This window comes from Pipistrellus hanaki (genome assembly GCF_964339955.1).
Source record: "Pipistrellus hanaki genome assembly, chromosome: 13".
Lineage (NCBI taxonomy): Eukaryota > Metazoa > Chordata > Mammalia > Chiroptera > Vespertilionidae > Pipistrellus > Pipistrellus hanaki.
In genome coordinates, this window is record NC_140515.1 from 58,262,452 (window position 1) to 58,287,891 (window position 25,440).

General features: G+C 41.8%; 2 protein-coding genes across 11 annotated transcripts in view; one reads left to right on the plus strand and one right to left on the minus strand.

Annotated features, from left to right (window-relative positions):
- CISH (cytokine inducible SH2 containing protein) overlaps window positions 1-25,440 on the plus strand; it is a 262,755-nt gene that overhangs the window by 165,208 nt on the left and 72,107 nt on the right. The gene's annotated exons all lie outside the window — the stretch shown is intronic.
- The window catches only part of DOCK3 (dedicator of cytokinesis 3), a 146,579-nt gene that overhangs the window by 99,580 nt on the left and 21,559 nt on the right, over window positions 1-25,440 (minus strand). For all 10 annotated transcript variants that reach the window (XM_084902252.1, XM_084902250.1, XM_084902253.1 and 7 more), the window contains exons 2-5: window positions 18,496-18,579; window positions 16,773-16,813; window positions 12,894-12,949; window positions 12,315-12,411 (exon numbers count right to left, since the gene is read on the minus strand). In XM_084902252.1, coding sequence (XP_084758378.1) covers window positions 12,315-12,411; window positions 12,894-12,949; window positions 16,773-16,813; window positions 18,496-18,579 — 278 coding nt within the window. The remainder of the gene's footprint in view (window positions 1-12,314; window positions 12,412-12,893; window positions 12,950-16,772; window positions 16,814-18,495; window positions 18,580-25,440) is intronic.

Below are 25,440 nucleotides of genomic sequence, written 5' to 3' on the forward strand. Positions count from 1 at the left end.
AAATGAGTTTCTAGGGGCAGAACGCACGCGGAGCAGCATGATCAACGAAAAGGGTTCCAGCTACGGAGCGTGGCTGTAATACTGCAGCTGACGCCGAAACCTTCCGTGGAAAACACCTTGTCACCAGCAGCCAGGAGCCAGAGTGACCCTGGGCTTCTGAACAGCACTGGGACCTGGACGGTGATGACGCAACGCTTTAGAGCTTCTGTGCTGCATTTGTAACCAAGAATTTTATGTCAAGCCAAGCTATCGACCAAGGGTAAGGATATACTAGTCATCCCAAATATGCAAAAACTCCAAAATAAATGTTCTCCCACCACATTTCTCAGGAAGGTATGGCGAAAGTGATTCATCAAATGAGGAACTAAATAAAAACCTGAGATGACACTGGTTTAGCCCAGGAGACGGGGGACCTAGGTCAAGGGCAGGGACACTGCTCAGGCCAGGTTAACATAGACGCTGGAGGGCTTTGTCAGGACACTGTGGAGGAAACCATTAAGCTGCAAACACCTGGATGTGTATAACATACTCAAAGGGGTTTTCATTTCTCCAGAAGGTCAGGTTGTACAAAAAAGAGGAAACAAAACAAATGAAAAGAGAAACAATTATTAACTATTTAAAAAAACAAGGTTGCCCTGGCCAGTGTTCTCAGCAGTTAGAGCATCAGCCCAGCACTGAAGGTCTTGGGTTCGATTCCCAGTCAAGAGTACACACCTGGGTGGCAGGTTCAATCCCCGGCCCTGGTAGGGGTGGTGCAGGAGGCAACCAATCGATGTGTCTCTCACATCAATGCTTTTCTCCCTTCCCCCTCTCCCTTCCTCCCTTCCTCTCTTTAAAAAAAAAAACAACACAAAAAAACAACAACACCAGAATCAATGGGAAAATTATTCTCAGGTGAAGATTAACAAAAAACAGAAAGAAAAAAAAAACACAAAACACCCCATATACAACAAATAAATGTAATCTTATTTCACTATGTGGCTCTGATATAAAATTAGCTACACAGGCATAGTAGTAACTGCATATTGATTTAACAAAAAATGTGTAACTATTTTGCAAGTAGCGGAGTTAGGGGAAGAGCATTTGAGTAAAAAGAACATTCAGAGCTGAGCTCTCATCTTCTCATCTTACTGGCAATAATCTGAACGACTGCTGAGAAAAGTCAAAGAAGAAAGTGCCAAAGCAGGACTGTCTCTGAACATCAAAAAGACAAAAATCATAATCGCAGAAGATACACTTGTAACAGACAATGAACAATGTTGCAGACTCTGCTTACCGTGATGAGCCATCAATGCGATGGAGATGAGCCTGCAGCCCAGACATCAAGAGCCGGCTGAGGCTCGCAGGGCACAGTGAAGGAGGAGGAGAGAGCATCAGAGCAGAGAGGCATCCTCAGAGGCCAACGCCAAGCCCATGCACACCCTCGTGCTTCCAGCCACGATGTGCGGGTGTGAGGCGCGCACAGTGAACAGGCGGACAGGAAATGGGTTCGGTGGGAAGGAACATGGTGCTGAGGAGAGCTCTGTGGAGACCAGGGGCCTCAGAAAGACAAACCAGTGGGTCCTACAGCCAGTTAAGCCTGAAACATGGCTGGAGGCAAAAATGACAAAACTTCCAGCACATCCTAAGGCAGCGGGTTCCGGAAAAGAACAATAATGCTGGGAGAGAGAAGGCAGCAGGAACAGAGGGACAAACAGGAGGCAGACGGACTCCCAAGGCGCCACAGACATGGTCCACAGGAGGAGCCTCCTCACTCAGTCACAGGAGCCTACACTGCACACATGTAATAGGAGGCCAGTCACAGGAGCCTACACTGTACACATGTAATAGGAGGCCAGTCACAGGAGCCTACACTGTACACATGTAATAGGAGGCCACTAAAGGAGCCCGAAAACTGTACACATCAAGATACACATTACAGCAATGTTACTGAGAAATCGGAATCTCAATAAGTAACTAAAAGAGCTAAGTAAAACGGGTGAGCAGTGGAAATAAGGAACGGGGAGAGATAGGTAAAAAAAACTACCACTTTTCATTAAAGGCCTACTTGTCTTTAACATGTGATTTAAAAACCCATATATACGTATATTTCTGATGTCTTTAAAACATGAAATTAAAAAACTTCTACAATGAAAGGCACACACACACACACACACACATATTACACACGAGTCTAAGTAATGCTGAGAAACTCTGAGCAAGATAGGTGGATTATATCACTGTCAATATCCTGGTTATGACACTGTAATATAGTTTTGGGAGATATTATCATTGAAGGAAACCGAGTAAAGGTTACATTAAAAAAAATACAGAGAGATTTTAATTGATTTTAGAGAGAGGGAGGGAGAGAGTGATTGAAAAAGGGAGAGATCGATCAAGACATTGAGAGAGAAAAATCCATAAGAGAGAGAAACATCAACCGGTTGCCTCCTGCCACATGCCCCAACCAGGACTGAACCCAAAATCTGGGTATGTGCCCAGACCGGGAATCAAACCCACCGCCTTCTGGTGTATGGGACGATGCTCCAACCAAATGAGCCACCCCAGCCAGGGCTCTGTATAGTTCTTAAGACTGTGAATCTATAATGACCTCAAAATAAAAAGAAGGGAGACCATGAAATAAGTGCTCATCGTTAGAATGACTTGATGTTGTAAATAAATAAAATAACCTCCAAATTAGTGCCTACATTCAGAGCTATTCCACTATCAATTACAACGATATTTTTTAGAAAGGAACTTTGTAAATTCACATATAGTATTTATATGGATGAATTAAGGCCCATAAGCAGACGCACCAACCTTGGAAAGGAGGCGAGAAAAGAAAAGACATGCCCTACTAAACATTAGGATTTACTTTATCATATATTAAGACATCCCACAAAGCCATTTTGATAAAAACTGACGCATTACAGATAACAGAAAGGAGAACCCAGAAACAAACTGGTGTGAGCAGCTGGGCTGTGGCAGGGACGGCATTACCATCAATGGGAGCAAACAGCCTGGTTAGTAGGTGGCGTGGGAATGCTGGCTTTGACAGTGAGAAAAGTAAAGCTGGAATTCCAGAGTTCCATCTGGAGAAGGAATTCCAGATGGTAAAGTCATAAATGTGAAAGGTGAAATTATGTAACTAATAAAATAAAAGGTAGTAGGAGTATCTTCTCGACTGATATAAGATCTGTTCAACAAGGGTCATGGACAGAAAATCAGAGTTTCCCTTTAATTGAAAGTTTAAATACTTTGGGATCAAAAATTTGTTAAAATAAAATGATATTAAATGTTAGGAAGTTGTCATTCTAACAATACTGCTATTATTTAGATGAGAAGTAATGCAATTAATAATGAGATTTGAATTATTAACATCAGTATCTGCCCTTATTTTAATGACAGAATCAATCTACTTGCATCCTACAGGAAAGAAACCATGCGATGTTATGATTATCCATAAAAAGTAGATTTAATTCATCAGCAGTATCACTTTCAAATACAAAGGAGAATAAACAAAAGTCTGTTTTGAAATTATACCTAAAAATAGTGCTGGAAATGCTCCTAGTTCATTTTCATTCTCTCTCTCTTCCCTCCCTCCCCCCTCCCCCCCCTCTGTCTTCTTGCATTAACAGCTACTGTCAAAGACCAGTGACTAATGCCTACACCTGTTATCACTCTGCTCCATGCTCTATAACTCACAGTGAATCGCATATGCCCCATTTCTCAGCTCCCCTCAGTATCTGGGAGGAGATCTATGCTCAACTACTCCTTTCCCACGTTAAAAAGAGCACAACTCCTCTAGCATTCTAATGGTCACTTCTCACTTACCTAGATTAACTCTCTTTCCCTGTAAATATCCAGTCTTAGAAATGACTGACTTACATAGCTGGTACAATACTGTTGTTTCGAACAAATACATCGATGGTTAAGAACAAGGAGGAATAATAAAAAGTCAGTGTTCTTTTTCGTGGTAAAATAGTGTCTTACTCCACCTAGGCTGCTGTAACGAAACAGAGACAGACGGACTTACACACAATAGAAAGGTATTCCTCAGTTCCGGAGACTGGAAGTTCCAGGTCCGGCGACGGCCCTCTTTGAGGCTCGGGCTGGACTTCTTGCTGGGTCCCCACATGGGAGGTGTCTTTTAAAAGCGCACTAATTCCACTCACGGGGGCTTCCCCCTCATGACCTAAGCACCTCCCAAAGGTGCCTCCTGACCCCCTCACACTGGCCATTAGGTTTCCAGCACAGAAATGCTGGGAGGACATAAACATTCAGGCCACAGCACATAATGGCTTAGCTTCATGAGAAGAACCAAGATGGCAGCATAGGTAAATGCCTGTACTTGCTGCCTCCCAAAATCGTATCAAAATTACAACTAAACACAGACCCACCATCATTCAGAACTGAAAGCTGGCTGAGCGGAAGTCCTACAACAGGAGAAGGAGAGAAGAAAGCTCACTGAGGCTGGCAGGAGGGGTGGAGGCTCGGAATGGGATGGGCTGGCACCCACATTTGCAGTTTTTTTCATCGGGAGGGAGATCGTCTCTGTGGAGGCCGCTGTGAGGAACAAGGGGTCCCAGCTGCACACCAGCCCCCCAGCCCAGAGTCCCAGAGCTGGGAAGAGAAGTCCCCGTAACTACGGTCTGTAAAAACCAGCTGGGACTGTGGCTGAGAAACACAGGGGCTGCTGGAGAACAGGTGTTCCTTTTAAAGGGCAGTTGAATGATGTGCTCAGACTCCAGACCTCCGAGCTCCAGCGCCCAGGGGCTGCAGGGGACCCAGACACGTACAGGGAGGAACCGGACTTCTGGCATCAGGGCAGAAACTCAGGGATGGCTTTCTTCCAGACAGGGGTGCTCTCAATTGCTGGGACCTCCCTTGTTGCAGGGCTGACTGGCAGCCATTTTTGAGTCTCCATCAGCCAGGAGCACATGTCAGTTCTGCCCTGGGGATTCCCCCCACCCCCGCATCCAATTTGCAGCCCCGCCCAGGCTGTTTGCAGCAGCTTTTCCACATGAATGGCCTATCTTGGTTTAGGCTTCAGACTTTGTTAAAATCTCTCAAACAAGATGCAGCTGATGACAGCGGGCCCCAAACCTATCAATAAAAGGCCCAAGACCCAGCAGCAGCCTGCGTTGCTTCACAGTTGGGCCTCACCTCATGCACAGCAGCTTTTCATAGTCACAGCTGGTCCTCATAGCCAATTGGCCTGGACATTAAATCCTCCCAGAGATGCCCACAGCAATCAAGAATCAACTACAAGCCTGTGCACACAGCCCACACAGGGCACACCTACAGTGCCCAGTTCAGGGAACAGACCCAGGGGCGCCCCTTCTCCCAGCCTCCGGCCCCTCTCCAGCGTCTTATCCAATCTCCACCTTCAGAACCACCTGAGACCGGCCAGCACACCGGCTTTCTCTCTGCCTCAGCTCCCTATTGCCGAACCACGACCTCCCAAATTCACCAGGATTATTCCACCAGGTGGAGGCTGTGGCCAGCCGCCCGCCAGCCTGCCCCTGCGGCTCCACACCCCTCCCTCTGGGCTTCTGTTCCCACTGACACTGACAATGACGGGTGGCTCTCCAGAGCCGGCCCTTCTTCCTCCTGTTGGTGGAGAAGCAGCGAGGGCGCTGAGCATCTTAAAGCTGCAAACCCAGCCGGGGCCGCGTTCTCCCAGGGGAGCGGGCAGAGCTCAGGCCGCAAGGACCGCCCGGCCGGGAGAGGAACCTGCAGGCCCGGCTGGAGCCGCGGCCCTGGCTCTGCCCGCTGAGCGCTGCGGCTCCCGGGAGCCACGTCCGGGGTGAGCGGGTAAAGCTCCTCAGGAAGAGGGCGACCCCCGGCTCCCTCTGCAGGCTGCCCCCGGGCTGGTGGGCGGTGTCTCTTCGAAAGGCTCCCCCTCAGGCCCGACCAGGAGGCCTTTGGGGGGCCCCTCTGCACCCCCCAAGGTCTCTGGCTTTCACCTGAGTCTCCCCCAAAACCACCAGCCACTCTCAACCACCCTGAAGCCCTCTCCCATGCACTGGACTGAATGAAACAATAAAGCTTTTTGCATGAAAGTAAATAAGTAGATAAATAAAGATAGCACAAAAAATGCTCTGTCAGAACACGGGCCTATGTGTCTGTATTTTTATTTTGGAAATAATGAAAAGAAAAAAAAAACAACAACAATGCACAGCTGGAATGTAAGGAAGACCGCAGGTCCTGGACTGGGTCCAGAGACGGCTGTGTGCCTGTGCATGACGCGGTGGAAGTGCGAGGAGCCGTCTTTCTGAGTGCGTGCTCTGGGCCTGGCATCACAGAACCTCCCGGAAAGAGCCCCTGCCAGCCCCTTCCTGGGCATGACTGGAGGGCGGCTTTGTGCCTGGTGTCAGACCAATTTACTTTGAGATCAATAGGTTTGTGATATGGGGCAATTTTTGTTACCTCTCTACTCTTGGTTTCTTCATCTATAAAATAAAAATACTATATTCTTCAATGTTGTCATGTGGATTTGATTTTTAATAAAACATCTATAATATAGCAAGCTTTAAAGTGTTAATAGTATTATTCATGTCAAAATATATTTTCCGGTTTTTTTTTAAATTAAATGTATTGAGACGACATTGGTTAATAAAATTCATATAAGTGTCAATTCTATGATACATCATTTGCATATTGCACTGTGTGACCACCACCCAAGATCAAGTGGCTTTACGTCACCATATATTTTTGATCCCCTTTGCTCTTTAATATCCCCCCCGCTCCAATTCCCTCTGGTCACCATCATACTGTTGTCTGTGTTTATGAATTTTTGTTATTTTTCTTGTTTATTTGTTATTTTCATTTTTATATCCCATATATAAGTGGTATCATATGGTTCTTAACTTTTTCAGTCTGACTTATTTCACTTAGAATAATATTCTTTTTAAAATATATTTTTATTGATTTAAGGGGGAGAGGGGAGAAAGGGGAGGAGAGGGGGAGGAGTGGGGAGGGTAGGGAGAAACATCAATGTGAGAGTAGCATCAATCTGTCACCTCCTGCACGCCCCCACTGGAAATCTGCTCTATAATCTGCTTATTTTTTATTTAGTATATAATAACTCTTAAGTTCAATACATTAATTCATTTACTTAACAGATAGTATTTTTAAACACAATGAATATGTATTAGGAAATGAAGGAGTGTATGTGTACATATGGGCGCACAGTCAGGCACTGGGTCATACAGAGAGAAGAACTTATCTTTATGGAATTGACAGATTAGCAAGGAAAACAATGAGAGCTAAATTAAAAACCACTAAAGTCACTGAAGGTAACGCACACAGCACTGTGGTGACAAAGGCCAGGGGACCTACTTCGGTTGAATTGCTAGGAAAAGCCGTGGATGAAGAAATATATATTTTCATTTATCTTCATCATTTAAAGTATCGCAGATGTCCCCTCCTCCCCCATTAGTCCCTCCATCCTGCTCTCTCCCCTCCCCAGGTCTTCCCCAAACTATCGCAATATTCAGAGCCCACAGGATGAGGAGGAGCTGGGAAGTGAGAGCCAGGGGAACACGCCAGGTAGAAGAATCAGCAACAGCACAGCTCCCAGGAGTGAGCAGCGTAAGGCCTGGCTAACGGGACGGTGGGATGGAGACGCAGACAGGATGGGCTGGCGTTTAAGCCCAACAGGAACTGCGGACAGGCTGACCACTGAAGGGACACTAGGATCCCACATGCATTTTAAAGAGACCATGGTCCCTGCTGTATGGAGAAAGGAACAAAAGGGAAAGGCGATAAAAATGCCACACACATCCCCTTCCTTCTTTCTTCTCTTTATTTAGGCCAGTGTTACAGTTTCCCCTAAAAATCAAATCCGTGAGAAAAGATGCTGAGACAGAGAGAAATTGAGTGACCTAAGATACAATAGCTTACTGAAAGATCATATATGTGAAAAATGAGGAAGGAAAAGTAATTAACAATGGAAAGATTGGATGAAGTTTCTGGGAGGGCAATGAGACTTTTCCTTTTTAACTTTACCAAATAAATACACCCTAATTCTTACCCGGAGCCAACTGAAGACTTTCAGTTGTCCTGCCCTCCACAAAGACCAGCGATGGTGCACAGCCACTCTTACTGTCTTAGTGACCCAGGGAAGGCAGCCTGCGTCAGAGTCTGGTAGGTAAAACTGCTTCGTAGAAGGACAGGCCAGTTTAACAGATTAATCAATAGCGCCAAATTGCACTCCAACATGTTTATATCTACATCAATATCAAACACTAGGTATTGTCAATCCCTTTAGTCTTATCAATCTGATAAGTAAAAGTCCATATTGCCTCTTCCTTTGTATTTATGTCTATGGGTGGTTGAGCATTTCTAATAAGTTTACTAGTGGTTTCTACTTCCTTTTTAGTGAAATGGCTACATAAACATCGTACTATTAGCATCTGGAAGAATATCACTGACAGCTGTTATTTAGTACTGCTTTTGGTTCTGTCCAAGTTCTTCCAGAATAAAATCATTCTGCTACATTTGTATGTTTTTTAGAGGTAACCACTCTAATGCAGAATAAAAAGCCAAATAACACTTGCATTTATACACTGAGACAACAGTAAAATGTGGAATCCTGAAACAGGCTAACAGTCTGGGCATGAATGTGTGTCTGTATGTAGACATGTGAGCATGGCACCATCTGGCTGAAGACCTCTGGGGGCAACACAGACCAAGCCAGAGCCCCTGCTCCCAGGACACGCCTGCCAGTGGCTGCCTGAGAGGTCAGGGCAAGCTCCTGGTCCCCGGATGACCGGCCTCCTCCCCACTGAAGCCCCGCACGGCAGAGAAGAGAAGGCGCCTGGCACACCCCAAAGGCCAGAACACGGAGCTCTCTGAGGATCAGAAAGAAGAGCGGTACTCCAAGTGAAGAAGGCACCGAGAGCCACACGGACCCCCCTTTTAACTGCTCATCTGTGGATGCTGCTCAGGTGTAGTAAGCACTGTTTAGCCACGTCTCCGGATGATATCTTTACACCCCCCTTCTGAGCCCGGACTCATACAGCACTGCCTTCCACTAACTGTATGAGAAGTGTTGGTTGGCCTTCACATTTGTGGTAACTTTAGCAGTTTTATTAAAATAAACTCTTTATAAAGATATGCATATTGGCCTTGATATCCAAAACTAACTACTGCTGTTAATGGACATGAGATGTGGTCTCAACATTCTGCATATGGTCTTGCAAACAGGGGATTCAACAATACTTGATGAGAGAATAAATGGCTATAATAAATTCATGTACCAGGTTGGTACATCAATTCATACTGTGCCTCAGTATCCTCCTTTATAAAATAGGATAACTGTACCTCCTCATAGAATTTTGTAATGACTAAATTGATCAGATAAATATTCAATACAATGTAATTTTAATATAGAACTACCAATTAACTTTAATACACTAAGCTAAATTTTAAGAGATCAAGAATGATAAATTTATAGAATATATTCTTTATTTTTAAGAATAGAATTTATAAATATTAATCAATGTAGAAAGAAACACTCGTTTACAGTTCAATATACAGGGTGTCCCAAAAATATATACACACTTTGACTAATTATTAATTCCAGTGGGTTAAATCTGAAAAGAAAGAAAATCAATTGAGCTATCAGCTTTTAAGCGTGTTTACGTTTTTGGGACATCCTGTATTAATCCCACCAATGTATGTTCAACAGCAGAAAATGAGTATAGTGATAAAGACTGGAAAGAAACAAAAGTAACTAAGAACACACGTTCTGTGGTCCCTATGAGAGGTCATTACAAAGATAAGAAGCACTCTTTGCTGAAACATTAAAATGCTTATGGCTGAAAAAGATGAAGCACCAAGACACACAAAATGGACTGGAGATTGGAGAAGGTTGCCTAGAGAACAGACAGAGTTAGTATGTGGTTGCTAGGCAATGAGTTTCCAGGCTGCAGCCACTCCTGATGGCAGCAGCAGTCTGCTCCTATAAATGACTCTGGGCTTGAACAACTTTAGAACCCTTTGTAACACCTTTCCTCATGCCGAAGCCTGAGCTGAGACTGACAGCACAGGACAGAGTTCTAGGTAAATGTACTTCGTTTTTTTAGGCTACGTAATTTAACCTGCCTCTCCAGTATTTTAATGCCGCTCTTTTAAAATATAAAACATGCCGCCGAAACCGGTTTGGCTCAGTGGTAGAGCGTCGGTCTGCGGACTGAAAGGTCCCAGGTTCGATTCCGGTCAAGGGCATGTACATTGGTTGCGGGCACATCCCCGGTAGGGGGTGTGCAAGAGGCAGCTGGTGGATGTTTCTCTCTCATCGACGTTTCTAGCTCTCTATCTCTCTCCCTTCCTCTCTGTAAAAAATCAATAAAAAATATATTAAATAAATAAATAAATAAATAAAATAAAATATAAAACATGCCAACCCTGGCCGGGTAGCTCAGGTGGTTAGAGCATTGTCCCAATACACCAAGGTGTGGGTTCAATTCTGGCCAGGGCACATACAAGAAGCAACTAATGAATGCATAAATAAATGAAACAATAAACCTGTGTTTTTCTCTCCCTCCCTCTCTCTCTCTAAAATCCATAAAATTAAAATATAAAAACATGCCAGAGGTAAGACAGAAACAACAGATCTACTATATGTAAAGAGAGAAAATCCAAAGGAATATGATTATTCAAAACATTTTAAAAGGCATTGTAAACCATAATAGAATGGGTTTTTTTTAATCTCAAAGAATGTCCTAGTAAGAATAAGAACCAGCCTAAGAAAGACGATAGTAAAATTATGTCATTGTGTAACTGGATGGGGATAGTGTGGGATAGTGTGAATGTGTTACATTTGCATATTAGACATGGCATTTATAGTAGCCAAACTCATCTTCACAGTTGAATATGAATTTATCATTCTTGAAGACATGTGTCACAGACAAACTCAGACAAACATGATTAAAGAGTTTTATGATAAGGAGGAATAAATGGACATCATATATTTGAATTTTATTTTAGATTGTAATTCCACACTTGCATAATTTTTAATAAAGATTTTTAAAATAAGTTTTAGGTTCTCAGTAAAATCAAGAAGATACAGAGATTTCCCATATGCCCTTACCCAACAGATGCATAACCTTCCCCATTATCAAACCCCCAACCAGAGTGGTACATTTGTTACAACTGATAAACTTCTACTTACACACTATCATCTAAAGTTGATAGTTTCCATCAGGGTTCCATCTTGGTGTACATTCTATGGGTTTAAACAAATCCTATCTAATAAAGAGGGGATATGCTAATTGACCATCACACCCTCACAAAGATAGCGGTACCCACAGCCAATAAGGAGGGAATATGCTAATTGACTGCGACATCCTCAAAGATGGCGGTGCCCACAGCCACAAGTCCCCTCAGCCCCACTGGGCAGCAGGCACACAATACAGCTGTGCTCGCCCCCAGGCAGGTCTGGCTGCTCTACACGCCTGCCTCTGGAGTCCTCCAGTCCTCTCAGCCCCTCAGCCACCCAGGGTCAGCCAGAGGTGCAGGCAAGCCTCAGATGGTGGCTGCTCAGCCGCCCATGGCCACCTAAGACTCAGATAACCAGGGCTGGCCGAGGCTTGCGCTGCCAGCAGTGGCAGCAGCAGAGATGTGATGGGGCGTCACCTTCCCCTGATTGCAGGCTGCCTCCCGTCCCTGAGGGCTCCCGGACTGTAAGAGGGGCAGGCCGAGCTGAGGGACCCCCACTCCAGTGCATGAATTTCCATGCACCGGGCCTCCACTGTAGAATAACATCCTAGCAGCACAGAGTTGTTTCCCTGCTCTACCATAAAAGCCTCTGTGCTCTGCCTGTTCAGCTCTCCTTCCCCATAGCCACTGACTTCCTTCCCGTCTCCAGAGTTCTGGCTTTTCCAGGCTGTCATATAATTGAGATCACTCGGTATATAGTGCTTTCAGATTGGTTCCTTCAGTTAGTCATATGTACTTAGGTTCTTCCATGTCTTTTCATGGCTTGCTAGCCCATTTTCTGTTTAATGCTAAATAATATTTTATTGTTTGCAGGTACCAGTTTATTAATCCATCACCTACTGAAGGACCTCTTGGTTGCTTTCAAGTTACGACAATTATGAAAAAATCTGCTAGAAGCATCCTTGTGCAGATTTTGTGTGGACACAGGGTTTAATTTGCATAGTTTCTTTTCTTTATCAGTTTACTCATCTCTCTCTTCCACCTCTCCTTAAATTCTCTACAGTCAAGACCATAAGCCATTTATCTTTCTATTTTCAGGTCCTAACAGGAAGGGTCTGGGTATATGAAACTTTAATGATATAATAAACTAGTTATCAACTACTTACCACATAGAGTTGTTTCCAGAGACTGGCCCATTCCTGTAGAGTTGCTGTAACCTCAGTCACAATGGAATCTTCAAGAGGAACCACGGTTTCATACTGCCTAGACCACGAAAAACGGCCACATTATCTTTGATAAATTACCAAAATACTATGTACTGTCCTTTCAGCATGTGTAACTCCAGTTTTAAATTAATGCAAATATAAAAAGAGGTGCACACAATTGGCTGAAGATCCTTTGCAGTAATATCCTGCAACAGTGTGAGTCAAGCATGTCAAACTCGCGGCTGTTCTCAAAACAGTACATCATTTAAAAAAATACTGTATGCAAAATGGTTTTTATAAAACTCACCACTCAGGTTATCTTTCCAGAACACAGGAAAACAAATTAAAGTTGTCAGTATTGTAACAAAAAAATATGTCCTCAGAATTACATATGATGAATGAAGCAATTATGTTTTTGGCAGGAAAACGTGTCAATAGCATATTTATACATTAACAAAACAAAACAAAACAAAACACACCAAAGCCCTCCTCTGCAACCAACAAAAACTGTAAATAAATTTAGTAAGGCCAACTACTCACCCCCTATTACTGACAATTGCCTTTTTTAAGTGAATGTAATTTGCAGGAAAGATCCCCTGTGAAAGAGAAAAGATTTTCTATTAGAACAAATAATCTGTGATTAATATCTCACATATACTAAAACAGAAGTCAGATTTCAGCATAGAAATACTCTATCAACAACATAATAGATCTCTTGATATAGCAACCACTTTGCTAATTAAGAATGCAATGTTTTACAAATTATATTATATTATATATTCATTGTCATTTGCAATCAGAGTCTATCCTCAGGGAAAAACTGTGATCTTAACCACAAACTATATTTTTTAAGTTACAGATTGAAAATATTCCATCAAATCATTCTCAGGATATAAAATGTACAGAGGTTGGCATGAATCTAAAATCAACAATATTGTCTGGCCAAAAACTCACAGATTATTCTGCTCAGCGCTAGAGAAACAATTCTCAGACTCTGGCTAATATTTGTATTCAAAAGAATTTATCAACTTGGGAGCCTCTATAACTAATTTTTATTTTATTCTTTCTAAATGATTTCCACTTGGGTTTTTGCCATAACATGATTTCAATTCCTAATGGATAAAAAAATGCATTTTGTTTAAAAAAAAAACAAACTAAGTTTTCCAATCAATGTTTCATTCTTTTCCTGATGTATGAAACTCCTTTCCCATAAAACACAAATTACATTTTTTATTTCTTGTTTTACCCACAAATGGCCTAAATTTTTTATACACTTTGGCCCACACACTAAAATAATAAACCCACTCTATACCTCTCAAGGCCATCAGCAGCTAAACCACAGTAATGCATGTTATGGTTTAGTGTACACATCTTTCCCCTCCTTGGTTAAATTTATTCCTCAATGTTTTATTGTGTTTTATGTTAGTGTGAACTGAATTGTTTTATTTCTTTTTCAGATATTTAATTGGTAGTATATAAAAACACAACTAATTTCTGTGTGTTAATTATATGTCCTACAATTTTACTTAATTTGTTGATTAGTTCTAGCAGTTTTTTGGTGGAACCTTAGGATTCTATACAAATAATATCATCTGCAAACAAATACAATTTTATTTCTTCCTTCCCAATATGAAGACCTTTTCATTTCCTTTCTTACTAGCTAGGACTTCCCAGTGCTGTGCTAAGTAAGAGAGGTGAGAGTGGCCACCCTGTCTATGTGACATTGGCTGTGGGCTTGTCATATGTAGTCTTTATTAAGTTGAGGTATGTTCCTTCTAAACCAAATTTGTTGATATCTATGAAAAAAACTATTGAAATTCTTCTTGTGACCATATTATTAAGAAAAATGTATAGGAATGTATTTTTTAATTCTAAGTGTGTCAATCAGTAAAAGAAATTTAAATCATGGTTTCTACAAAATATTGCTTCAGTAAATGAAATTCAGTTATTGTCTTTCCATCTCTTAATTTTTTAAGTTTAAGAATACAAATAAAAGCTATTAAAAGGTATATAGATATGTGTTTTTATAAATTCTACAATAATCCAAGATTCATGAACCGAGTTGGTATTACCAAAACACACACTCTACAAATTACAGCTTTCCAATCATTTATAAGATTTCTCATTTATTCAAGTTCTAATTTTTGACAATTCTAAATCAAGATTAAAAAAAATAAAAATTGTGTCCTTATAAGCATTCCAAAGATGGAAATAACTGAAAGTGTGTTTTAAAATGAGAAATGCAAGGGGAAATGTGACCTATGTGCAGTGGTTCTCAACCAGGGCAATTTTACCCCCCTATCCACCCCCCGGGCCTTGGCAGTGTCTGGAGACATCTTTCTTTCTTTTTTCTTTCTTTTTATTTTTCTATTAGGAGATAATAGGGTTCTTTTCTTTTCTTTTTTTTTTTAATTAAATTATCATCTGTGTACATATTTTAACATTGCCCCCCCCCATACATACCCTCCCTCCCCAGAGTTTTGTGTCCATTGGTGGTACGTTTATGCATGTATACAAGTCCTTTGGTTGATCTCTTATCTCCCCCAGATCTCCCTACCCTCCCCGCTGTAATTTGACAGTCTGCTTGTTGCTTTACTGTCTCTATATCTATCTTTTGGTTCATCAGTTTATAATGTTCATTATCCATAAATGAGTGAGGTCATGTGGTATTTCTCTTTCATTGACTGGCTTATTTCACTCAGCATGATGTTCTCTAGTTCTATCCAGGTTGCTGCAAATGATGAGAATTCCTTCTTGTTTATGGCAGCATAGTATTCCATTGTGTAGATGTACCAAAGTTTTTGATCCAATCATCTGCTGATGGGCACCTAGGCTGTTTCCAAATTCTAGCTATTGTAGATTGTGCTGCTATGAACATATGGGTGCATATATCCTTTCTGATTGGTGTTTCTAGTTTCTTGGGATATATTCCTAGGAGTGGGATTACTGGATCAAATGGGAGTTCCATTTTCAGTTTTTTGAGGAAACTCCACACTGTTCTCCACAGTGGCTGCACCAGTCTGCATTGCCACCAGCAGTGCACGAGGGTTCCTTTCTCTCCGCAACCTCGCCAACACTCGTCGTTTGTTGATTTGTTGATGTTGGCCATTCTGACAGGTGTGAGATGGTACCGCATTGTTGTTTTGATTTGCATCTCTCAGATAATTAATGACTTTGAACATATTTTCATGTGCCTCTTGGCCTTCCTTCTGTCTTCTTTTGAAAATATTCTATTTAAGTTCATTGCCCATTTTTTAATTGGATCATTCATTTTCTTTTTATTTAGTTGTATAAGCTGTCTATAGATGTTGGAGATTAAACCTTTATCAGTGATAACATTTGCAAATATGTTCTCCCATACAGTGGGCTTTCTTGTTGTTTTGTTGATGGGTTTTTTTGCTGTAAAAAAGCTTTTTATTTTGATGTCCCATTTGTTTATTTTCTCTTTAGCTTCCATTGCCTAGGGGCAGTATCAGTGAAGAAGTTCTTTTGGCCTATGTCTGAGATTTTGCTGCCTGTGGATGCCTCTAGTATTTTTATGGTTTCCGGTCTTATGTTTAAGTCCTGTATCCATTTTGAGTTTATTTTTGTGTATGGTGTAAGTTGGTGATCTAGTTTCATTCTTTTGCATGTATCTGTCCAATTTTCCCAACACCATTTACTGAAGAGACTGTCTTGACTCCATGGTATGTTCAGGCCTCCTTTGGGAGACATCTTTCATCGTCACAGCTTGAGGGGGGCTGTTACTGACATCTAGTAAGTGGAGGTGAGATATGCTGCTAAACATCTAATAGTGCACAAGACAGCCTCCCACATCAAACAATTATCTGGCACAGCGTTCTGTTTAAATTCATATTTTAACAATATCATTATGATCAACAAAGACATCTAATGAATACCATTTGAAAATCTTTTCATTCTGTATTTATAAAACAAAACTCATCTAACTAATCACAGGTTCCACAAAACTGGGCCTGAGAATAACTCCATTTAGTTTTGTCAACCAAAGGTCTGTATGCATGCATATTAGCATAGCCCATGGACAGCCAGTATGGGGGTGAGGGCTTGTGCTGGGGAAGGGAGCAGCGGGGGAGAAGTCAAAGAGGTGTGTGTGGGGGGGAGACATGTGTAATACTTTCAACAATTGAGAATTTAAATTTAAAAAAAAAATTAAATGTCCTAATAGGCTTTTCCAAAATGAGCTTTCCAGCTATGGCCATATATGTATTTTCTATCCTTTAAAATAAAAGCCATCCTAGCAGAGCTGAGACAGAGCAGAGACTGATACAGCGCTGAGAAGGAAGAAATGAGTGTGGCCTCTGTAAAAGATTGTCCAAGGCAAAATAAGAATTGTTTTTCTATAAAATAAGCAGACTAGGCAGCTCCTACATTAGAAAAGGTAATAAAATTATTCAGTACCTTTACATTTGGCTTCTTTGTGGAAACTCCTCTGTACCAACCTAAAACGAAGATTTTAGATTTACGAGTTATGCAGACTATATTATATTTAAGCAATTAGTCTACAAAGAAGATGAAAAGCACAGAAAATAGAATTTTAAACTAAATATAACCACATCAGACTGATGAGCAAAAAATAAATTGAAGATTTTAGAAAAACCGCTAGAAATTGGCTATACTTTCAAAGATAATAAAATTCAGCGCGCGCTTACTGTCTACCTTGTAAGTAGTTACTGTGTGAATGGAGTAAGATAGGTATAGAGTTTACATTTTCAACTTAATTCTGGATTAACCTATGCTTGGTCATGCCAAATATACTTTACATATTTTAAAATTTACTTCAAACCTGATTTTTTAAAAAGAAACTTTAAAAATTTACTCCCATTAGGTTAGAAAAATAATCAGTAAGAAGAGAAATACAAATTAAGAAAAGAGGCTGGCTAAAATATTCTGGATCTGTGCATATATATATATATATATATATATATATATTAAATAGAAATTCATCTGAAAGCTATGGTTATTTAAACATGTAAACAAAATATAGTCGACCTGTGCCATGCTCTGTGCTAGGTGTTTCCATATGTATAATATGTAACATTGTGGCATCGCACTTGTTAAATGTGCACTACTATGTAGACAGTGGAATGTAAGTCACCATGTAAGCGAGGCTATACTATCAGAGAGAGACAACAGAGCCACTACAATTGCTACTGACAGTGAGGCTGCAGCACAGAGTCAGCAGTGTTAAATCCAAAGAATGAAGCCTTTATATAGATCAGCCATGTGACAGTCAACAGGCAGCATCCTTTACAGAGATTCTGGGTGCAAACCAATCAAGCAGATCAAAAGCTCCAAGTGCAGTCCAAGAGGAAGCACCCTTCCAACAAGAAGCTGCAAACTTTTCATTTCAAAGGCGTAGTATATACTTCCCTGACAGAAGAAAAAAATGCAAATTTATTTACCCCCACCCCAAACCCAGGATAACGGCTGCACAGAAAGCAGAGACAGGTAGATGGCAAGCACAAACCCTCAACAGAATATTGGCAAACTGATCTAGCAATACCGTAAGAAGATCATGAAATTAAGCCAGTCAGAGAAACACAAGTACCATATGATTTCACTCAGATATGGAATCTAATGGACAAAATGAACTAACAAGCAAAATCCTGACAGACTTAGAGAGACTAGGCTACCAGTTGTCAAGGATGGGGTGAGGGTTGGGGAGGGAGTGGAAGAATTGAGCAAAAAATAAGAAAAAAAGAGAGAGAAAACTCATGGACATGGGCGGTGGGAAAGGGTTTGGGAAATCAATGGTGACGGACAAAGACCTGATTTGGGTGGTGAACACACGACACAGGTGATGTGATGTGGAACTGTGCACCTGAGACCTGCATCATTTTGTTAACCAGTGTCACCCCAGCAAATTCAATAAAAACTGATAAATAGCAATTTTAAAAAAATATCAAAAGGAAAATGGATGAATTGTCACTATACACAACAATATCACAGATATACTCTTGGCAAAAGACTAATTCTAATAGTTATATAAAAATAGCTTGTACTTTTATGATAGTATATTATAAAGTAGCTAATTACAGCCTAAAACAATTGCTTATCACGTCACTATACAATACTGCCCCAAAATGATCACTATCTGTATGCTTTATAGGACCATACTTACCTTCACACTTTTCAAGAATCTGTACCGTTTCTCCTATTTCTAAGACCAACCCTTGAGGAACAGATCCTCGAAAACTGCATGTCACTAGAAAAACAAGGATAAACATATCGGTTAGCATTTTAAATACTGAGATAGGGTCAGTGTCCCTGAAATTAAGCACTAAATTTTCTTAGACATATACTCTCCCCTCTTCACTAGTTCCCCTCTCAAATATGTAAGCTCCTTCCAGTGTTATCAATATTCTGAAAGGCAAGATTAAGTAGATCAGGACAATGAAGAACATCTCAGCAAAATTCCTATTCCTGAGAGGTGTGTGCGTGTGTCTGAAAGCATGTCTATAAATAGTCTCTCTCCCTCAGCATGACCGGTTTGCACTTTTGGGGCAAGTATGTACCAATCACTTAAGAAAATATTAACAGTGGAAGTTTGTTATCTACTATAAATAGATACTTTACAAAGATTCACCAAATAAATTTGATTATTCTTTGAGAAACAGAATATCCATAATAAAAATAGAAACAAAGTAACAAAATGAAAAGCAAATGTATAACAAAATCTATGGATACCAATCAAAATCCCATCTTTTAAATTAATAAATTTAAAAATTAATAAACTGATTCTAAAATTTATATAAGACTACAAAGAACCAAGAATAGCCTTATAAATATTAAAGGCCTTCTATTACCATACATCAAGACTGATCAGGAGATAATATTTTATCAATATCAGCAATCAAAACATTAAAAACAGCCCTGGCTGGTGTTGCTAAGTGGTTACAGCATCAGCCCATGCACCGAAGGGTCACAGGTTCAATTCCAGATCAAGGCACGTACATGCATTGCAGGTTCTGGGTCTGTGCGGAATGCAACCAATTGATGTGTCTCTTTCTCATGCACGCTTCTCTCTCTCTCCCTCTCTCTTCTCCTTCCCCTTCCACTCTCTAAAAATCAATTAAAAAAATACCTTCTAGTGCAGATGTAAAAAAAGACCACATTAATGTCATTAATAATCAACTTACATATAAAATTATATTTCAAAAAAAATTTATACCAACAGATTTGAAAATTCAGAATGGACAATTTTTTTTATTTTTATAAAAAATAAAACATTAAAAACTAACAGAACAGTTAAAAACTTAATTAGTTTTATATCTATTATAGAAAACTGAATCTGTAAGTCCCACAAATGAAATATAAGTTCCTGATTACTTTACCAATAAATGTGTCCAAACATTTGAGGAAAAACACCAATCCTTTCAGAGAACAGGGAAAAGGGATTCATTTTAAATCAGCGTGGTAATAAATGGGACAAGCGCATTATAAAAAAGGAAAATTATAGGCCAATCTCTGTCATAATCATAGAAACATAGAATCTTAGACTTACATTAACTTTTTAAATATTTACTTATTTACTTATTTATTATGTTGTTAATCCTCACCTGAGGATATTTTTCCATTGCTTTTTAGGGGGAGTGGGGGAGAGAGGGAGAGATGGAGAGAGACATCGATGTGAGAGAAACACATAGATTGGTTGCCCCCTGCACGTGCCCTGACCAGGGCCAGGCCTAGGAGGAGCCTGCACCAAGGTACGTGTCCTTGACGGGAATCAAACCTGGGACCCTTCAGTGGGCAGGCTGACACTCTATCCACTGAGCCAAACCAGCTAGGGCACATTAACTTATTTTTAAAATTATAAAGTTGCCGAAACTGGTTTGGCTCAGTGGATAGAGCGTTGGTCTGCGGACTGAAGGGTCCCAGGTTCGATTCTGGTCAAGGGCATGTACATTGGTTGCGGTCACATCCCCAGTGGGGGGTGTGCAGGAGGCGGCTGGTCGATGTTTCTCTCTCATCGATGTTTCTAGCTCTCTATCCCTCCTCCTTCCTCTCTGTAAAAAATCAATAAAATATAAAAAAATAAAATAAAATAAAATATATGTTGATTTTCTTTCTTTCAGTGTATAGTTCTATGAATTCCAGCACATACATAGATTTGTGTCACCACCACCACAAACAACATCCAGAACAGTTCCATCCCCCCTCAAAAACTCCCTCCTGCTGTGTCTTGAGAGTCATACCTTCCCCCTTCTCGACCCCGGGCAATTGATGATTGGTTTTCTATCACCATAGTTCTGTCTTTTGGAGAATGCCATTAAAGTGGAATCATGTTTCAAACCTCTCTGACCGGCTTCATTGCTCAGCATAACCCCTTTGTAAGACACCACTGCACTCGGACCAGCCAGGATAACCCCTTTGAAAGTCATTCAAGGAATGTATCAACAGCTCACTCCTTCTGCCCCCTGGGGAGCAGCACTCCATTCGAAGGCCACCCCTTACTCTGTTTATTCACCCAAACCCCCCGAAGGGAGCGCTGGCTGATGGAGCTGTGGGACAGAGTCAATACCAAAGGCTCAGCTCACTGCCCACTGCATGTTTGCTTTGTGAAGACTGTTCAAACCTTTGTCCATGCTTTTATTACATGGCATTGCCATATAAGTGTTTTACAAATATTGTCTGCAGGACTGTGGTATCTTTTAGTTTTATTTACTGTGTTTTGAAAAGTAAAAGTTTTTCATTTTGATTAAGCACATTTCATCAAACTTTCCCTTTTACAGTTCGTGCTATTTGTGTTCAGGAAATCTGTCTAACCCTTCTTTATTTTCTTCCAGAAATTTAAGTTTTAGCTTTTATGGTGAGTCATTGGCACATCTGAGGTTACTTTTTCTGTGAGAAAAAGGTTGTTAGATCCAGCAAGTGAATTTTATGTTTCCAATACTGTATTTTTCACTTATAGAATTTCTATTTGGTTTTATTCTAATTTTACTCACTGTTCTGCATCGGTGAAGACATTTTTAACTTTACTTTAAAATTTTGTTTCCATGACTCATCTAAGGCCACATGTGGTTGCTTTCTTCTCTCTCTTGTTGCTTCCTATGCCCAGTAATCGTGGGATTGTCTCCTTGCCATTACTAACTTTAACTCGGGAAGGTTAGTTTCTGTCCCTGCAGCCGTCTCTGCGGTCCACACAGCGCTCTCGGGGTGACTGGACTGCAAGCCCGTTCCCGGCCTGTCCGCCGGGCTGCCAGGAGCGTGCTCTGAGCATCCGGTCAGGGACAGCGGGAACTGTGGCCAGAATCCCGGACCCTCTCTCTGTCTTTCCTTCCATGATCTCCATGTTCTATTGAGCGGCATGATCATCATCATCCTAGCTTCCCAGCCAGAAAGGCTGGCTTCCCCACCTCCCCGCACCCTGAAAGCCAGGAGCACAAAGCACCCTCTGCACGGCCTCTCCTGGGTGCGGCCACACCGGTCTGCGCTGCTGTCTCTCCGGGCACAGGAGGTGGCTCAGTTTTGGTTGTTGCTGTTAGTCCTCCCCTAAGGATATTTTTCCCATTGCCTTTTTTTAGAGAAAGTGAAGGGGGGGGAGTAGAGGGGGGGGGGAGAGAGAGAGAGAGAGAGGCATCGATGTGAGAGACACATTGATTGACTGCCTCCCATATGTGCCCTAACAGGGGCGGGGATCAAACCTGCAACTGAGGTATGTGCGCTTGACCAGGAATAAAATCCAAGAGCCTTCGGTCTGCATGCTGATGCTCTGACCACTGAGGAGCCAGCCTGAGCTGGCTTTTTCATTCTGCTGAAACACTATAGTTTTGTAAAGGTAATCATCGAGAAGGGTCTTACTCTGCCATTATTGAAAACAAATCTCTGGTCTGCCAAGACTCTTGTTTTTTAAAGAGGCTTCATGAGTATTTGTTTCACTACCATGCTTTACTACCTATGTGTACATTACATATATTCTTTTGTGTTTATATTGTAGTTTAAGAATTAAAACTTTAAAAAAAAATAAAGTTATTGTGAGAAATGATTTAAAATACACTGTAGCCCTGGCCAGTGTGGCTCAGGTGTTGGCTGAGCGTCGTCCTATGCACCCAAAGGTCGCTGGTTCAATTCCCAGCTGGGGCACATGCCTGGATTGTGGGCTCCATTCCCAGTTAGGGGCATGTAGGAGGTAGCTGATAGCTGTTTCTCTCTCACACATCAAATTCTCTCTCTCTCTCTCTCTCTCTCTCTCTCTCTCTCTCTCTTTCTCTCTCTGTGTGTCTCTCTCTCTCTCTCTCTCTCTCTGTCTCTCTCTCTCATCAATAAAAACATATTAGAAAATAAATAGAAGTAAAATATATTGTAATAGTATGAATACAGAACAGTGGAATGAAACTAAACAAACAGGTTAAGCTGGTTTCTTTTCTCATTTGGGAAATTGGTAAAATATTTCTTCATCTATCATGAGAGAAATATAAGGTAAAAAGTCCTTAAAAATTTATATATGAACTGACATATCAAAAATCTCCTTTGCATCCACTCTCCATGTCTGCAGGTTTTCCATCTGCAGATTCAACCATCCAACCATGGATCAAAACAGCCCCCTCCTCTCCCCGGGGGGCGGGCCAGGTCCCTGCGGCCCGGCCCCCTGATGTCGGCAGAGGACCACAGACAGATTCTGGCGAGGGGCGCATGGCCAGCTGGAAGCTGGAGCCCCCTCCCCTGACTCCTTACAGCGTTACCAGAGTCACCATTACTGTGCCCCCAGAGGAGAGGAAGTGATGAAGCTGGCCAGCCTGCTCTCAGGGTTACATGCGGGGAAAGGTATCCCGGTGAAGCCCCCTTTGAAAATGCCCTCCCAGCCGAAACCGGGACGATGATGTGTCCGGGCATTTGAGTTATTATCAGCATTACAGGCCGAAGAAAGCCTTGCTATGGCAATGATCTTTACTTTAGTGACAGCTGTGCAGGAAAAATTAAACAAAACGGAAGACCAAATAGAAACCAGGAGGAGGAAAGAAGCAAACGGACATATGGCATTGCTGCTACAATGGAGAATCTTAGGTTGGAAAGCTAAGTTTGATGCACACCTCTCGAATTTTTTTTTTTAATATATTTTATTGATTTTGTACAGAGAGGAAGGGAGAGAGATAGAGAGTTAGAAACATCGATGAGACAGAGTCATCGATCAGCTGCCTCCTGCACACCCCCTACTGGGGATGTGCCCGCAACCAAGGTACATGCCCTTGACCGGAATCGAACCCAGGTCCCTTCAGTCCCCAAGCCGACACTCTATCCATTGAGCCAAACCGGTTTTGGTGAATTTTTTCTTTTTTAATGAATGAAAGAAAAAGAACAAGCAAGAAAAAAAAAATTAAGAGGGAAGTAGCCATTTGAAACATCATAATCTTGAGACATCTGACATCTAGTTCTTGGAGGTGCTGGGAGCAATGGGAAGGTGCTGGGTGAAGTGGGGCTGGAGGTGAGGGGCTCCAGACTGCCATGCTCCCGCTGAGCCAGCGTGACCTCACCGACCAATGGGCACCCCGCCTCCACAGAGGGCAGACTGCCAGTGTCTGTGGCTATGCTAAGAGGGGGTTGGTTTTCCTTTCTTTTTTCTAAGAAAAAAATAATTTTCAGGAGGATATTCTTCTAAAAAAAAAAAAAAAACCCAAAAAAAACACCACAAAACAACCAAAAAACAAAAGTGACTTCAAAGAATGCTGATGCTACTTAGAACATAAGTACAAACATCAAGTATGTCAGGATAAATAAGACACCAGCCTTTATTCAGCTCCGATGAAATTCAGTTTTCAGGAAAAAGTCTGTTGTGTGCATTAAATTAAATAATAATACATGTTAAGAAAATAAACCTAAGCCACAATAAGAGTTTAATAGATGTTAAAATTCCCATCTTAATGTGAGTGGTGGCCAGTGTCAACAAGATGAATGTGGCATATCAGGATTTGCGTGACCTGATCTCTTCTTCATCCTCTCGCTTCACCTCTCCGCAATTCCTCAGACTCACTTTCCCTGGTTGGAATGATGAAAAATTGGCTCCCTGATGCCCTAGCTTTTTTGTACCTTTGTAAACGTGTTCTCCAAAGTGCCCTTCCTCTAACACTCTCACCCGCACTCCCATCTTCTGAAAACCTCTATTCACTTCCCAAGCCCTAACCAGGCATGTCCTTCTCTCTGAAGTATTCCCTGACCTACCGAAGCAAACCTAACTGTGTCACTCACTGGTCAGCAGTCAGTAAATACGCACCGGGCATTTTCCGTGTGTCCAACACGATGCCAGGTGCTGGGGTGCCGCTGGAAATCAGACAGACCCAGACACGGCCCTTGCAGAGCTCACAGTCCGGTGGAGAAAACAAGTCATCCTATAAATTGTCTGACTGCTCTGTGGAGTGCATTAAAGGTGCAATGATGCACGGAGCAGAGGCACCAAACCTGGGCCAAAGGCCTCCACGAGGAAACGGAAACTGAACCGAAGGATGAATGGGAAGAAGACAAAGATGGGTGAGAAGAGGAAAAGTGTGAGCGCAGCAGGTGTGAAGAGCACAGGGAACGCCCAGCTCCAGGATCTGACCATGGTAAACTGGTGGTAATACCACTGCGAGAAGGAGGCTTGCCGTTATGTAGTTGGAGACAGAAACCAAGGCCAGAGCTCCAAAAACAGAGGCCGGAGAGAACAGCCACATTGTACACTTCTTAGAGGTTCAGTACAGCAGCCTAATATCGGTGACCAGGAAATGTAGCTGGAGAGAGAAGCAGAAGCCAGAGTAAAAGGGGCTTTTAAATCATTTTAAGAAATCTGGACCTGACCCTAAGAGAAACAATGTAAAGGGTTTAAGAAAGTCAGTACCCCCAGGACTGGTTTGGCTCAGTGGATGGAGCGTCCACCTGCAGACTGAAGGGTCCCGGGTTCAATTCCGGTCAAGAGCATGTGCCTTGGTTGTGGGCACATCCTCAGTGGGGGTGGTGCAGGAGGCAGCTGATCGATGTTTCTAAGTCTCTATCCCTCTCTCTTCCTCTCTGTAAAAAATCAATAAATTAAAAGGAAGGAAGGAAGGAAGGAAGGAAGGAAGGAAGGAAGGAAGGAAGGAAGGAAAAAAGGAAGGAA